Raw genomic sequence first — 16391 nt, 5'->3', positions numbered from 1 at the left:
CAATGTTTGTCTCAGTTTAAATATTTCTAATGGGAACTTTGTCAAATTCACACCAGATGTCTGCAATAACAGCTTTGGCCTCGTCGGACCAGACCAATTGTAAAAATATTAAAGGTGGTAAACTTTACTGTATTTGAATCAAATATTGCATTTGGAATGACCCCATTTTAGACCACACTACATTAATCTTTGAACTTTTCAATTCCCGAGACATGTTTAGGCAGCACTCTGAAGCTTCATCAAGTTCCTACAAAATAAAATTATTTTTAAGAACAGCTGGAGAACCGAAAGAAAGTGCCATAAGTATTGGTAAGCATTTGGTGAAATTTATTGTGGGTTTAAAAAAAAATGGAGCAGACACAATTGCAAAAATAACACTGTACTTTAAACCCAATACACACATTCAATGTGTAGTGCTTGCTGTAGTGGCAGGTTTTATGCTGCGGTGGAATCGATTGTTTATCACCAAATACATAAATAAAAATCTTAAAATCATAAATAAAATATACAGGTTAAAAACTGAAGTCAGTAAAGCAAAAAATATCACATGTACTTTGTGAAAGTCATCTGAAAGTTATAAAAAAAAATGGGCATGGCTGAAAAAAAAAGTTGTTTAAATTTAAAAAATATATATATACATTTACATCGTCAATTTCAGCTGTACTTGAAGGGAGACACAGCTTGTGCTTTGGCGAAAGCGCAATAGTTTCATCCCATGAAATGTAAACAATACAGCCAAATGCTGCTCAGAGAAAGTGGACTCAGCAGGGTGAAATCTTATCCTCTGCAGGCACCAGAAACCTCTCGGCTAATGTTACCAGCTAGCTTAGCATCAATCCAGAAGTCACCTTCTGCTCTCCTCTGGAAACATACATTCTAAAAAGAGCAAATCTCCCACAGGACACCGGCAGTAAGAACAGCCTCGCATTAAATCAGAGAAGGAGTGTTTACTGCAATTTGACAAACAGTGAGAAAAAGCGTACAACAGGTGGAGCACGTTGTGAAAAATAACATTTACGCTGTTAAATATTAAGGTTATCCTCAATTCTCCGCTGAAAACATCAGGCGACTACTCTTTGGTAGAAGGGCAGTCACTCGCAGGCTTGTGCAAAACATGACACACCGCTGATGAAACATTTGTCAGTGACCATTCAGCAACACAAAGGGAAGAGCTGGGAAAGCTCAATCCTCATCAGGCACAGCGAGCATTTCCGTCTCACCTTTCATCGACAAGACAGAGATTTGAGTCCTATGTTTTCACCAGTTCACTGCTCCTTCATGATGTAGACGTACACAGTAGTGAGAAAATATTTCAGGGAGTCGATGACTGATGACAGCCAGGGACGTTCAGGAGCGCAGTCCATCTTCACCACGCATTTCATAATCTCTGCCTGTTGGAAAGGGGAAACGGAGTTTATTTTAAAAGTGATGCCAGACGTTTGCTGATTCAGAAAGTGCTTTACCTCTTAAATGCTGTTTTAATTTAAGGTTTTCAAACCTAAATCTGCTGGCATTTTGAATCACTTTGGGCCAAACCTTTGCTGTACTTTCTAGTAATATTTTTACAGTCCTCATTGATGGTTGAGGTTATTAAACATTTTTGAGTTTTGCAAAACCCTTGTGGCAAAAATTCACATGCACCAAGAAACTGCAATTAGAACAGAATAAAGTAGAATAGAAATATCCTTGATTGTCCCACAGAGGGGAAAAAAATCTGTATGGTTGTATCATTTTATTTTTTTTTCTTTATTCATGATCATCTTCAGACTTTCTCAAATGTACCAAATATTTAATCACTTTCTGGATTTTAAACATCTTTAAGTCACTCTCATTGTTTCACAAAATACCCCTAAAATAACAGATTTAAATATTGTGTGCTGTAGCTAGTAGTGGGATGGGACTATAAATAGGTCACATTTTGATTTTATTGCATAAACATTTAGCTGGATACTGTAGCTATATGAAATGAACATGGCTGATAAAGTGCAGTTTTACAGTTACCCTTCTCCCTCACAAACAGTGCAACTCTCAAATCATTTAGCAAGAAGGCAAGGCAGTGCATCAAAAATACAAGGTTGTTTAATTGATTTAAATTCTTAGTTGAGCATCTTCCTTTAGGGTTTGTAAATGAGGGCCATTTATTAAGCAGCAGTCTTGCTTCTGAATCGGGTTTTTAATTCAGAAAAATTAAAAAAAAAAAAAAAAAAACACCACAGACTCACCCATCCTCCCCGTCTCTTCAGCCAGGGAACGAGAAATTTGCGGACAAACTGCCCAAGGCTGTCCACTATGATGTGCACTGTGGTGGGATGTCCCTGTCTGACGCAGTCCACTGCCAGGGCTCCAGCTACTGCATACATGGCAACCACTTTACCCCATGTTATACCTACAGCGCAAAAATAAAAATAAAAACATTAAAGACATTAGTGCAGTAGGTTTGATTTTAAGTGTGTATGTACAGCCAAAGCTGAGCTGATCTGAGAAAACACTGCTGCTGATCTCATCTCGTGCCTCAGGGTGTTTAACTTGGAATCCAGGTTTTGGTTGCTAACGATATTGATTCTCTCTAACAGTCACTGTGCTGGGTGCGTAATGGACCAGAAACAAAAATAAAAGGACATCGGTTTCTCCTCTTCACGGAAGCTGAATTTCTGGACAGGAATCAATAAGCCTTTATTTACAACATTAGCCATCCTTTATTTCCAGGCAATAACCCGTCTCCCCTCTGAGTTTTCATATTGTGCAGCCATTGGACCTTGTACTGAAATAAAAATAAAACACCAGGTTCAGGTCAACAAACCAGAGTAATCTGAGTTAATGTGACTGATAAGAGGTCTTCTACAAACCACCAGCCTTACTGTCAATTAAAGAGGTTGGGATTATGATTATGATAGCTTAAAAGCTGGAAAAGAACATAGCGTAAAAGCTTTTCCACATTTTGTTATGTTACAACCAAAACATTATTTTTGATTTAATAGGACACAAAGAAGCACAATAAATTGTGCCATGCATTTGCTTTTAGCTCTACTTACCCCTAAATAAAGAATGCAAAGAACTGACTTCAGAAAAAAAAAAAACAAAACGAATTATTCATTACAAAACAGAGACTACCTGTGTGCAATTTTATCTTGGTATAAACGCGGCTGTTTCACGAAGGCCTAAGAGGTTTGTTAGAGAACCAGTTATTTATCTGTATTGCTTCTGTTCTTACAAGAGCTTTTTTTATGTTTTACAGCATTCATTTCTACTAATGAACAAACAAAGCTCCATGTGTGATGAAAAACTACGTGCATATCACACTAAACACATGATACTCCAGGTGAAACAAGGCGATGGTGACATCATGGGAAGTTGACCAGATCCAAATTAAGCTAATTTAAAGGAGGAAGAGAATTATCCAAAGTCCAGATCACAATCCAATTGAGAATCTGTGACGAGACTTAATAACTACTATCCAGATGCTTGCCATCTAATCTGATGAAGCTTGAACTGTTTTTGCAAAAACAAGCGGGGTAGACATACCCAGAAACTCTGCAGATGCAAGTGAAAAGTTGGTCCACAGAATACTGATTTAGAGAACTGAATAAAAATGCAGCCCACAGTTTACAGATTGTTTTATTCTTTGAGCATTATTTAAGAAAGAATTGGAAAAAAAAAAAACATTTCACAGTTATGCTCCATTTTGTGTTGGTTTATCAAATCAAATCTCAATAGGACACAATGAAGACTAATGTAAAAGGGGTATGAATACTTTGACATAGAACTATAAACTGAGCCTACAAAGCCTGACCTGACGATTACAGCCACACGGTCAGTTCTAGGTACCGTTTTCAGGGAAGCTGGCCCTCTCATAATAGCCATCAGGAATGCAGCTAATGGCTAATGTCTTCGGCCTCTTTTGGTCCCGCTTGCTTTGTCATGAATGGTCCCCGGGGCTGACCTGCAGAGTCTGACGGTGGCTATAAGGGGATAGAGCCGTGGGTGAGCTTAAATGAGATAAGTGTCCATGGACGCTGTCCGAGCACATCATGTCTCAGTCCCTACTGAGAAGCGGGCCGAGAATAGACATGAGATTGTCAGGGATAAAAGAGGAGGGCGGGAAGAAATTGAACAGGAGTGGGAGGCAGAAGAAGATAAACGAAGGAGAGACGAGCCATGTTGATTTTACTGGAGAACAACAGAGCACAGAAGGCCGCTTCAATTTCTTTTTGGGCTGAAGAATGCTAACAAATACCTAAAAGCTAAAAATAAACTTTTAAAGCAAAAGGAAAGGAAAAAGTACCTCTGATTATTTATTTTTTTTGTGCGTTGCCTTTTTTAATCAAAGTTCTCGACCGAGCTCAGAAGGCAAAGTGCAACTCAAGCTCCCGAGTTTGTTGTTCTTTCAGAGGAATCCCACGCCATTTCCACAAATTACGGCCCTGTGACATCAGAGTGGGGGAGACATTCGGCCAGAGCGCAGGCATGAAAATTATATTAAGAAAGTCTGTTTTTGGCACATCCAGGCAACGAGCCAAATGTTGCATGTTCATCACAGGGCTGTTGGATTTCCTCTAATCTATCCCCGAGGCTTACAAAAGAGAACATGGAATTGTTTTTTTTGGAAACTTCAAAATGTCAGCACTGTTTTTGGTAGCGAACGCGGAACATCTGTTGTTGAGAAACCCAGAAATCATATCAACATGTGAACCGAGCTCAAGATTCGTATCAACAAGAAAAACCTAATAGAGATTGCATAATTTGTTTCCCCCAGAGAGCCTATAGAACACGTCCAGGAAACGACAACGGAGGTCATTTTTCAGCATTTGATCAGATCCTCACACACAGGTTTCATTTGTTGCCTCTCTCATTCAAGAAGTCTTTTCCATGAAAAAAAATTTACAAAAAGATGCTTATGTGGACCATTTGTCTAACATTTTGCATGCAAACAGAAATTAGCAAGTTTAAGAGCATTTTGTGGAATATGACATCCTGTCACTTCCGAAGTATAGATGTTTCTTCTGATGGACTCCCTTTTTGAATAGTGGGTGCTTATTGGGATCAAGGTCGTAGAATTCACATCGTTCAGCTGCATCAGCATGAGGCGTTTTGCTTTAGTTGTAAAGTCAGTGTTATTTTTGTATTTTTTTTTTTATTATCTGAAGATCAACTGAATCTGAAATGATATTTCAATGCTTTATATGGGCTCACAAACGGTCAGAAAATTAATTCCTAGATTAGTCAAAAAGTAGTGATGTCATCAGTTTTCTCTTTATAGGTCCAAGCATCTGGCAAACATTTGTTAGAAAACTGACAGCTACGGGGAATCCTTGTTGCACAAAGCATCACCATTCACAACAACTTTTTGAAGGTGCTTGGATGATACGCGACAACGTTTAATTTCACTTTTGGATAAATAAACATTGTGTAATTGAGCTGAATTGAATTGAGATCATGTTAGACATTTTTTGATTTAAATATCTGCATAAATACAATGACGCAGCAATTTTGCTCAGGCTCTTCGTAATGTAAAAACTGACTCCCAAACCCATCACCATTTGACCCCATGTGCATTTCAGATTTAGATCAAGGTTCAAAAATCTGTACAAAATTGCCAAAGTATATGAAGGAGGTATTTCACAGATAATCTCTCACCCTGGAATTTAATAACTCAAATTCCAAAATCATGCCACATGGGAGCGTGAGCTCAGCCTCAACTTTCTTGATGAATGGTGGAAAAATGTTCTCACCAAGATTAATTAAGTTTCCTCTTGTGCTCGCCTCACTTATTCGGTTTAAGGAAGCACACAGGGTTCATTATTCCAAATTCAGATTATCGAAGATTTACACAGAAATAGAAGAAAAATGTTTAAGCTCACATTGTCATTTATGTTGTGCTATTTGTTGTGACGTCTGTAGGGTTGAGCCAGGGCAAAATGTTGATGGGATGGGTAATGTGGGGGTAATATACTGGATGTATGTGTTTGTTGTTTATGATGTCCTATGTTGAGACTTAAATTTGAACAAACAGAGAGAACTTTAAAAGGGCCATGATGTCTCACAAGACTAACGCATTCAGAGATAACAGACAGAAAAAAGTGTGTGCTGAGGAAACGGCATAATAAAAAGATAGTGATCTCAATTTCCTTATAAAAACTCAAGATCTGAATGAGTAGTTATGTAATAATTCAATAGGCTGCGTTATAAATTAGCGGGGAAAATGGCTTTATTTAGGATTACATAAGAACTGTAACTAAATTAGTCGCTTTTCTACAAAGGGATTGGCTTGAAAAATTATGACTGATGTTCATAAATTAGCATTCTCCTCTGGGGCCACTTTGCTTGGATCATTATCTAGTATTTGTGGAGTCTTATGAATTTCTTTCATGTTTTCTATCAAGGCAAACATGCTGTAAAACCCAAGTTAGAAACTTTTTCTTCCAGTCAAAGTATAACTTTACAAGTTTCTTAACTGTGAAGTTAAAATATGTACGACTGTGTTTTTTTTTTTTTGTTGTTTTTTTTTAGATAATGTCCCCCTCCACCTATGACTGATTTATCCACTCACCCACTCTCTCTTACTGAAAGTCCCTCTCTTGCAAACTAGGAAAACTACAGAGACACCGGTGTTAAATCAAACTAACTGCCTTCATCTGTAATTTCAACTCCAAGTCACTTCCTGTGCTGGCAGAGCTCCTACACACTTAATAAACAGCGTGTTTACAATCATCATCATTGTCATCATCATCACCGCCACCTCCTCCTCATCCTCCTCCTCCAGGGTCATGGCATACCTGCTGCGAAGATCTCCGTTGCCACGCCGAGAAAGGCATCTGAAACCATGTTCTCCATGGCAACTGAAATGTTAAGCTGCCGTGCCACGTTCCTGTACAGACTGGGCTGTATGCACTCCAACTCATCGCCTAGGAACAAGAGACAGAGAGGGACACCAGATTGTTAGGGAGGGAAAAAAAAAAAAAAACATTAAAGCGCCATGAAAGAGACAAAACACTGTCAGGCAGTAAAATTTAAATAAATCGGCAAGACTAAACATAAAACTGCGTGCAGAAATGAAAATAGAAAGAACAACAGATGCCGAGTAGATTCAGACATGGTCTTTTACTCATCCGTTTCTCCAAGCCTATGTCTGAAAATAGCCGATAGAAAATATGTGGGAGAAAAATCTATTTATATTCAAGTCTGAAAGGCTGTTCAGTCCATTCTCTTGCATCTCACATGCATTATGTTTTGTAGTTGTACAAGTTATTTCTCACAGTTTCCCCCTTAGAATATACAGGATGTATTTTATATTTTTTTCTGGCAGATAAAGATTAGGAGACTGATTTTAAGGTGTTTTATCCCATTTACCGTTATTGTTAAGAAAAAAATGACTGGGTTTGTTTTTCAAATTAATTTCTTCAAGGTCCGTTTATATCTACATTTGTTGCTAAAAGACAGAATAGCAGTGCCAAAAGGCTGAGAGACAGCTTCAGATAATAAAGTGATGAGAAGACACAGATTTACGGGTCTTTGAGGATTAACCGATTGCAAAATCTCTTTTTCAACAGACTATAAACACATACATGCCAAAAGGTTTGCTGGATGATCCTTAGTAGAGGTAGTAGTTCTGAAACCAACATAAAATGAAAGGATTACGAGAGCAACCTCGCTTGTGCATTATCTAACCACCTTAACCATTATCTGTCATTTGCTACACTCATGATAGTGCATCAAAACACATATTGGTTGGTTCATATATTGTTGCATTTAATGAAAAGGAAAAAAAAATTGAATTTCTATGCATTGATCAGAGCCGATCAAGAGAAAATGGGCCAATTCCAATTTCTGGGATCCGTCCATCTACACATAAATGGCCCTCTACAGAAACAGCCAGATTTAAAGCTCAGTTATTCCAAAACTCCTCTCACCAAGACAAAGAAGCACCAGGGACACCTCGGCGAGCGCTGCATTTGGGGGCAAGAAGTTAATTTCAGTCTTGGACCAACCCAGCCCGTTCTGGTTGAGCCTGGATAGAATATAGTCTCTGCAAAGTGCTTTGGACTGAGACACCAGCTCCTTCTCGGTCAGCGACCGGTCGAAGACATCGAGGACCTCCGAGGCGAACACCGAAGATCGCCGGAGAACATCCATGTCCTGCTCCTGAGGGATCTGGGTCAGTGAAAGTCTGACCTCTCGAGGATCAGCTGTGTAATCAAGAGTGTCCTGGTTTTCCTCCCAGTGGGGAGCCAAGTTCAAGGATGAGGACAAAACAGCTTCTGTGAAGATAGATAAGAATGAGGTTTATAGGAAGGGTAAAAAAAATATTACCAGAAGGGTATAAAAATAAACAAGCAAAAGCATAACTATCATGGGATGAATTAACGATTTTTTTTTTTTATTAACTAAAAATAATGTACATAAAGGAACTAAAAGTGGCCGGAAACTTATATAAGAATACCACGGAGGCGTTATTGTTGAGTCACACTGTGGGATAGTCAAGATATTGCAACACTTTTTATATTATGCAACAACAGTGATAGCATGATAACGTTTATTGGGACAGAGACAGAGCAAGACTGAGTAGGAATTAAAATATTTATCCCAACTAACGCGGAAGAAAAGACACAGAAATCAAAAACTGCATCTACTCTTACCATCAGCATTTCATGCACCTCTTTCCTGATATGACTTGACCTGATCCCGAATTTCCAAAGGAGCTGGTGGGGGGGTTAAGCCTTTCAGTTCGGACCTCTTGAGCTTCTCTCTACGAGTTAAAAAAAAATAAACTCGACTGTAAGTGTAAAAAAAAAAACTATGTTATACAGAATAATTGGTTCCCACTCCGCGAAGTTCGGGTCCTGGTCTCAATTTCGGCTCGGTCCAGTTGTTTCCGTGCACAGAGCTGACTGTTTGAGAGCCGCCGTTAGAAGACGCCTACCTGTTGTTCCACCTTCCCATTGGCGCCCACTGGGTGCGCTGTTTTTACTGCATGGAGAAGCCCGGACTTGGACGTTTGCCGCCCGCCTCTCCTTGAGTCTTATCGCCCCGGCAGGAGCGGAGACTTGAACCAAGCGCATCTACTTTCATTCACAAATCTGGGCGGATTAAACAACAGCCTGATGAGTGCGCAGGAAGGATTTAGTTCTCCAGTCCCGACATGATTCCAAGGCTGCTGGGTCATTGAAAACAGGTTTTAAAGTATTACATATTTAGTGAGGGTGAGGTTCGAACAAAGGCGTGTGTAATCTCGAACCTTTGTTTACTTATTATCACTATTATTAATAGTGATAGAGTTGTTCATTGCAATAATATAGACTCATAATTTAAAACAAAATACGCCCACTTGCTGCACCTTCTATAGCTGGAAACTATGAATTCCTTATTATTTTATTTTTATTTTTATTTTTTTACATATGTCAAGTCGGGGGCCCATTTCTTAATCTCTGAATCTACTTCCACGCAATCTTCCATAAAAGTAAGTTTACAAAGATAAGTACGTCCGCCAGAGTTATTATTCTGCGTTCATTTGTTTAACTGTATCCTTTTCACCCACTAAGTGTCGCTGTTGCAATTTTTTTTTTTTTTTTTTTTTTTTTTTGTGTGTGTGTGTGCAGTTCAATCCGTGGAAAATGTCCAATAGTTAGAAATTACAGATGAAATTTAATTCAGATAAAAGAAACCTGGAAAATAATTTTAAAAAATACCAATGATTTGTATATTTTAACCCAAGGAGGATGAGGAGTACCCAATAACATGTAATTATTAAGACAGAAAGAAATTGTATATTATGTATCCTTTAAATTGTACTAAACAATTGTATTAAAAATGCAATATATTTATCTTGTAAATATTGTACTCTTTGTATTAAACAGTATGTTACATTATTTAATACAAAATCTGGAGTATTTTTCAAGGGTTTTTGAGTCATTTTTCCTCCAGATATTTAAAACTCTGTTTTTAACATATCTACTCATTTATATTAATTATTTACTTCAAACCTTAGGGAAGTGTTTCTTTGCACAACTCATATTTGTACAAACATCTGCAGATACTCACTAATACAACCATGTTTGCCTCTGAAATATTAATGATTGTTTCTTATGCAGGAGCAATTTATTTCTACATTTACAACCAAAAGTCTTCTTGTTAGTATTTCTTTTGAAAACATTAAATAATTGAAAATGTGTAAATAATCCTATGAATTAAATCGTATCAGGGACAGATTCTTAAAAAAAACTTCAATTTGTTTATAGATTTTACTTTATATCATCCACTGATGTCAAAAGGCCATGGTCTATACTGTGTTCCAATACGGAAGAAACAACAACATGAAAACTCACTAACTCAGCTCAGTTATTTAAAAGGTTTCTCTAGTTTTTTTCCACCCATGGAAGCTTCCTCTTCTCTAATTAGCATGTCACCTGGAAGTTTCAGAATGATACAAGGTCAGCATTGGATGTTAAAGAAAGCCACTCCCCTTTTTCTTTCCCCCTCCCATGTGATTTTGTTTACATTCATAAGTAAAGATGAGAAAACAGATTTTCATATACAGTATGTGTGGAAACTTCCCAGGAGTTTTCTAGTCTTTTGTAAAGTTTCCAGATTTTAGCATGTTATAAACTCAGTTTTCTGCTCAGTTTTTCAAATAGCCACAAAAACAATTTTGGTAATGTTGTGTATTTTTCTTGAATGTGAAGGACAGGAGTCAGACTGGCTTATTTTTATTTATGTTTAGATCTCCGACAAGTGTCACAGTACTTTGGTGATCAGAATGATTACACTGTATCAGACCGAAGTTATTTCTTCAACTTCACACCTTTCCTTTGGGAATTGTCAAGCCCAACTGGGAATAGTGGTCAATGTAAAGAGTCCTCTGTGGTGTTTTCTATTGCTTGAAAACAGTCATTTTGTGCTGGTTTGGAATTTTGTGGCATTGTTTTTCATATTAGGGCCTTAACAGAGCCGTTTTCAATATTGTACAGTCTTAAATAACATGAAAAACAGGGTTAAAGCAGGTAAACAGAGCCCTGCAAGGGAACTCGATTGATCTCATATGTAGCTTTGGTGCTATGTAAGCACAGATGTTAGGTAAGATTGTTCCAAGCTCACCGCCTTAATGCTAATTCAAGCTGAAACAATAAAGTCTGATTTTTAGATGTTTATTGTATGAAATAGTTTTATTTCCTTGATTCCTGAGTTAAAATGGACTAACAAGAGATTTACCAGATGATTTAAGTCAAAACTATGAACTAGGAAGTTCATATTTGAAGGACAGTTGTCAATCTGTACTGTCTGGAAGTTCAAGGTGTTCAAAAGGATAAAGTTTCGATTTTTGGTCAATTCTTGTGGTGATAATTGTAAAATATTTTAAGACAAAGAGTTACTCTGGTAATTAATAAATAAATGAATTAATCAATACATTAATAATAATAATAATAATAATAATAATAATAATAATAATAATAATAATAACAATAATAATAATAATAGATCTGGAACATTTCTCAAAAGAGCAATTTTGAGCTGGTACATCCTTCTTATTGTATGTACGAAATTTAAAGTGAAACATAAAAATAAACCGAGTTATGATCACAATGTTTGTTGTCAGGAAATAATGAGGAAAAATGATCAATCATTCATTAATGAATGAATATGTTCAGATCAATAACAAATAAAAGGTGCTGAATAACACAAAGAATGAAAAAACAACAACAATACTATGCAGATACTTACTGGTGTCTGTTCTTTATTATACAAGTGTCAACAAATGTCTTAGTTAATAATGCTGCATAGCTCTTTGTTGCTTAGTCACTCAAAATTGAGTCACTACAGACTCAATCTTGAGTCTGTAGTGATTCTATTTTGAGTCACTACATTTTTCTATCATGAATATTTTGTAATAATAATAATAATAATAATAATAATAATACCTTGCATCTGGACAAAAAATATTTGTTATTCTTTAAAAAGAAAACCTGCTGTAATTCTTCCAAACATTATTAGTGCTGCACAGACAGGTGTGCACCAAATTGTGGAAGAGGTTGTGAATCCATATGTAAATGGAATATTCCACTCTCAATCACAAAATAAAAAAGCCCAAAAACTAGTTTTTGGACTTTGTGGGATTTTTTTTCTGATTTATCAGGAAAACTAACAAGATAAATAAATTTTTAAAATAATATCAAACATGCTTATTTATTTATTTTTTAAAATTTCCTATGTTCTTTTCTCCCAATCATCTTTTGATAAGGTTTCCCGTGTATCGTGTCAGTTAAATAAACAAATACATAAATGCTTAAGCACTTTTGGTCAGAAAAGTTGAAACTTTGCAATAATTGAAACATCGCAAAAACTGCAGTATTTCCTCACAATGGATTCCTCACAATGGGATGCACAACACTGCATCTTATTATGCAACAACAACAAAAAAAAAAAAAAAAAAAGCACCACAGAGTAGCACATTCCTTGAATGTCAGTGTCACTGGCTTATTGATCAGGCATGGTGACTATGTGAACGTGATGTTATATAACAGGAGTTTCCTAAACTAACATGCTATGGGACACATGCTCACATGCAGGTCTATACCTCTTATTTTCAGTTTAATTGAGGGGCAACTATTCAGTGCAATTTCCCACAATGGGCCTAATTGGGAGCAACCAGCTTATCTCGAGAACGCCATCCATTCAATGGTCAGGGCTGACGAGGTGAATGCAACTCTGTTGTGTTGATTTGGGGGAGTTGGGTTCTGGAGTCAGACAAAAACTTTATTTAAATTAACGCTGTGCAGCTACAAGAAAAACAAAGAGAGTTTTGTCTCTTGTATTTTATTTTATTTCATTTCATTTCTTTAAAACAAGAAAAAATGGCATAGCAGTTCAGAATGATATCACTAAATTTCTATTCAGTTAGTTTCTTAAACCTTTATGGGGAAACCTTTATGAGGAATATTCAATATTTAATGGACAAAAATGTCCATTGTTCTTGGCTTGTTTTTTTGCACAATTCTTCCCCAGGTTTACGATGCCAACATTTTTGTCTGACTGGTTGTTGAACATGCATGTCAGAAAAAAAAAGCTTGAGTAATCACATTTAATTTTTCTTGGCATGAATGAACAGAAGAGTGCTGGAAAAAAAAAAAAAAGCCTCACTTATAACCAGCCGTGTAAGTGACATCTAATTTTCAGTTTATTCAAACGTCAGTGAGTGAAACTGAATTCTTGAATGAAATTGAGAGTTAAAGCGATTAACAAGGCAGGTGAAATTGGGTTAGGGTTAAATTGGGTTAAATCTCTTACACCTGTTAAAATTTCTTCATCAAATTTCAAGAAAAAGTGGTGGCTGTTGAACAACATATTGTCTAAAGATGTTCATATATGAGAAGAAAGTCTGAGTTCTTGTAAGGGAAGTACTATAACTTATTAAAGAAAGCCTGAAGAATCAAACAGAACTATCAGACATCATTTTTCTGTTTTAGTCTTATAGCATAACATAAATTATTTCTATTTGTTAAGTGCCTGAAGATTGAGATAGATGAATTTTACAGAGACTTTTGTTTATTGTATTCTTCAAAGTAGACAGTTGTTGTACCTGTCATTATTGTTAAGTGGCCCTGCTTGATGAAGTTAATGATTTGGACCATTTTTTTTTTTTTTTTGAGTTTCCTTCCTCAACCATGGAATGATCCTTTGTTTGTTTTGATCAATTTTGGCAGAACTGGTTTAACTGAGTCAGGTTCATAGGCAGTAGTGTTCTTTCCTCACGATGCTATCTACGTTGTGACGTACAGTGCGTCCCGTAGTAAGTCATCCCCTCGGCATCATGCTGACACATTCTTACATTTGGGATTTTGTTCTAAACCATATAAGCTTCACTCTTTTCCCTGCAAATGTCAAAATGGTTATTATGGTCAAATTTTGAGTTTTAGTTTCATCAACCTATCGAACTATAATCTGGCTTATTTTTAGAGAGATTATTTTTAGTCTTGTACCAACATTGTCAGTCAGAGTCTCTCATTGTGGATAATGACACTCTGCTACCTCCCTCCATTAGCATCTTCATAAGGTCTTTTGGTTTATGATCCACATACATGCGACTTAAATGAACTCAATCCATTTCCTGCCAAAACCGGCTGGGCATTCCCAGACTGAAATGCTTCTGTATAATTCTTTGAGCAGATGAACACGGCTCTTTAAGGCATCTTATCTAAGGTAATCATATCTAAGAATGACCCAGAACTATTTGTCCACTGTCCTCTTACTGATATCACGGTTGATCTCTTTTGGTTTTCACATGACGTCACACAAAGAAGCAGCCTTACACTGTGAATTAACCAGAGGCACATACAGCCATGGCGTCGGCTGTTAGCCTTTCCCAAAGTTTTTTTTAGAAATCACGTATGTAAATGTCAACCTTTAAAAAATAATTTATCTTTTTCTTTTTTATATTCTACGCCTGTAGCAGAAAAATATTTTTTGAAAGTCTGACCAAAGAAGAAGGTAAAAATTAAATTAAAGTCGTTTCATGCGGTGTATGTAAACATCTATGTTCGTACAAAATAGTCTCCTCACACTAAGTGAATTACAGTCTTTTAAGCCTGCTGTCAGCGACACAAACGTCACGTGCTTCACAATATGTAAATAGCAGGCAAGCATTCCTCTAATTCTCCAAACTTCCATCCTTCCATCCCTCCCTCCCTCCTTCTCTCTCGCCAACAGATGCCTGTCATTCCAGTCCATCTCCACGTCAAGGGTACATGCTGCACAGGATATTTCGAGCAGCATCCAGAGCTGACGCCCATCTCGCCTGCAAGGGAAACAGGTAAAACCAGAGGCGCCGGAGAACCTGTTCGGTAGCAACCCCACCTCTGAGGCTGCAGCACAACAGGGGATGGGCAAGTCCAAAAAGTCACGTTGGTCTGTCGAATGGCTTGCTCTGATTTGACCTTTAACCCAATTCATTTCAGAGAGACAGATTTGGAAAAAATAGATTTGCTTTGGCGCTAACTGTGTCTTGTTTAAATTTCAGCACATATATTTTCACCATCCAGAAAGGGGCCCTTTAAATCCTAATCTGATTATTTATTGATAAAGAGAATATCCCACTGGGGGGCATTTGTTTCTCAAGCCCAGGCTTCCAACCTCTCTGACCACGTCCCCTTCATCACCATTCATGAAGCAGCCCAATCACAGCCAGGCTCAGTCAGGACAGGAGGGTGGAGCATGGCACTGAAACAGGGTGTGGTTCTGAAACTTGCAAGGTCTGTAGTAGAGCCATGAGGCTTTAAATTGAGTTGAATGAGTCAAGCTCCACAGTCATCACAGCAGATCAGCCGCCGTCACTCACTCCTTTCTGGTTCTCACCGGCCGGCACTTGGAGCTACTGTTGGATTTTTTATTCTTTTTTTCTTTATTTTTTTTTTTTTTTTAGAGAAACAACTTCACCACTGAAGGAGGCAGTAGGCTGACACCCACTCACAACTTAGCTCTGTGTGTGCCCGTAGTTTTCACCCGATCGCTCTCACCTCTGATCTGCCGGACCCTCTGGACTGAGCGCTGCCCGCTCCGGATCCTCTCTGGACTGCTGAGGATTTGTTTGTAGGTGAGCTACAAAGACAAAAATCTAAACTTGTGTATCATTCTCACCATCTCTGTTTTTTTTTGTTTTTTTTCCCTTGTAGAAATGTTTGTGTTTTAATGAATCAGAACATGATCTTAGTTTCACTTCAACACACTCTGCCTGTACTTGTGTGTGTAACAAACGGTTTAACAGTTTGTTGAAGGGAACTTGATCTAGATTAAAACATCTCTCAGGCTCCCGCCTTATGCCTCAGTTCGTTGGTAGCCACATGGGGCAAGTCCTTCACCTCACCTGTTTTACCTGCTCTGTCAGCTATGACTATGTCATTGTCTTTACAGCAAATGTTTAGATGTTTCACAATCCTCCCTAAAACCTCCCTATATTTTGAAGAAGCAGCTGTAACTGCACAAGAAACCCTTTGTCCACATTCTGCTTGTGTATTTGTTTAAAAGGGCACTGTAGTCAGAGTCACTCCAGGGCAGATGGTGAGCCTGAGCAGCTGTCTTTTGTTTGTTCAGTCAATAGGGAAGCAGGCATATGGATCCATGTTTCCTGACAACCTCAATTTCCCGTTCTCAGGATAGAATCTTCTCTGTTTTTGATGTGCTTCTCAGAAATTTGGCTGAGCAAAAGGCGAGCCGCCACCATGCTCCAGGAAGCTTTTTCAAGCATGACAAAACTCCATGGTTACATAATATCCAGAACTGGTAAGTGTGTGCTTTCCTTATTCTGTTTTTAATTGATTTATACCTCTAATTAGCATCTTCACTTATAGGTGAAAACTTGGAAATCTTTAATACTAAAATGTCCAGTAAAGAGAGATTTCCCCCCCCCC

At 37.6% G+C, this 16391-nt stretch overlaps 2 protein-coding genes across 5 annotated transcripts in view; one reads left to right on the top strand and one right to left on the bottom strand.

Moving 5' to 3' along the window:
- Positions 1-304: 304 nt before the first annotated feature.
- On the bottom strand, positions 305-8911 carry bokb (BCL2 family apoptosis regulator BOK b). Its single transcript, XM_015014669.1, has 5 exons — positions 8634-8911; positions 7908-8255; positions 6774-6902; positions 2223-2386; positions 305-1391 (listed from the first exon to the last, which is right to left on the bottom strand). Exons 2-5 carry the CDS (start codon positions 8128-8130, stop codon positions 1266-1268), a joined length of 642 nt encoding a protein of 213 aa, XP_014870155.1. The 5' UTR covers positions 8131-8255; positions 8634-8911; the 3' UTR covers positions 305-1265.
- Positions 8912-9366: 455 nt separating this feature from the next.
- The window catches only part of elovl1a (ELOVL fatty acid elongase 1a), a 13507-nt gene continuing 6482 nt past the window's right edge, over positions 9367-16391 (top strand). Inside the window, exons 1-4 of one of the 4 annotated variants that reach the window (XM_015014666.1) lie at positions 9367-9454; positions 14695-14797; positions 15407-15577; positions 16136-16263. In XM_015014666.1, the coding sequence (XP_014870152.1) occupies positions 16158-16263 (106 nt within the window). In that variant the 5' untranslated portion in view covers positions 9367-9454; positions 14695-14797; positions 15407-15577; positions 16136-16157. The other 3 variants (XM_015014667.1, XM_015014668.1, XM_015014665.1) reach the window with 3 other exon arrangements.

Source organism: Poecilia latipinna, unplaced genomic scaffold (assembly GCF_001443285.1).
Source record: "Poecilia latipinna isolate Pla-1442-1.1 unplaced genomic scaffold, P_latipinna-1.0 Scaffold1838, whole genome shotgun sequence".
Taxonomy (NCBI): domain Eukaryota; kingdom Metazoa; phylum Chordata; class Actinopteri; order Cyprinodontiformes; family Poeciliidae; genus Poecilia; species Poecilia latipinna.
The sequence above is the reverse complement of the archived record's forward strand: the minus strand, read 5'-3'. Positions and strand labels throughout refer to the sequence as shown.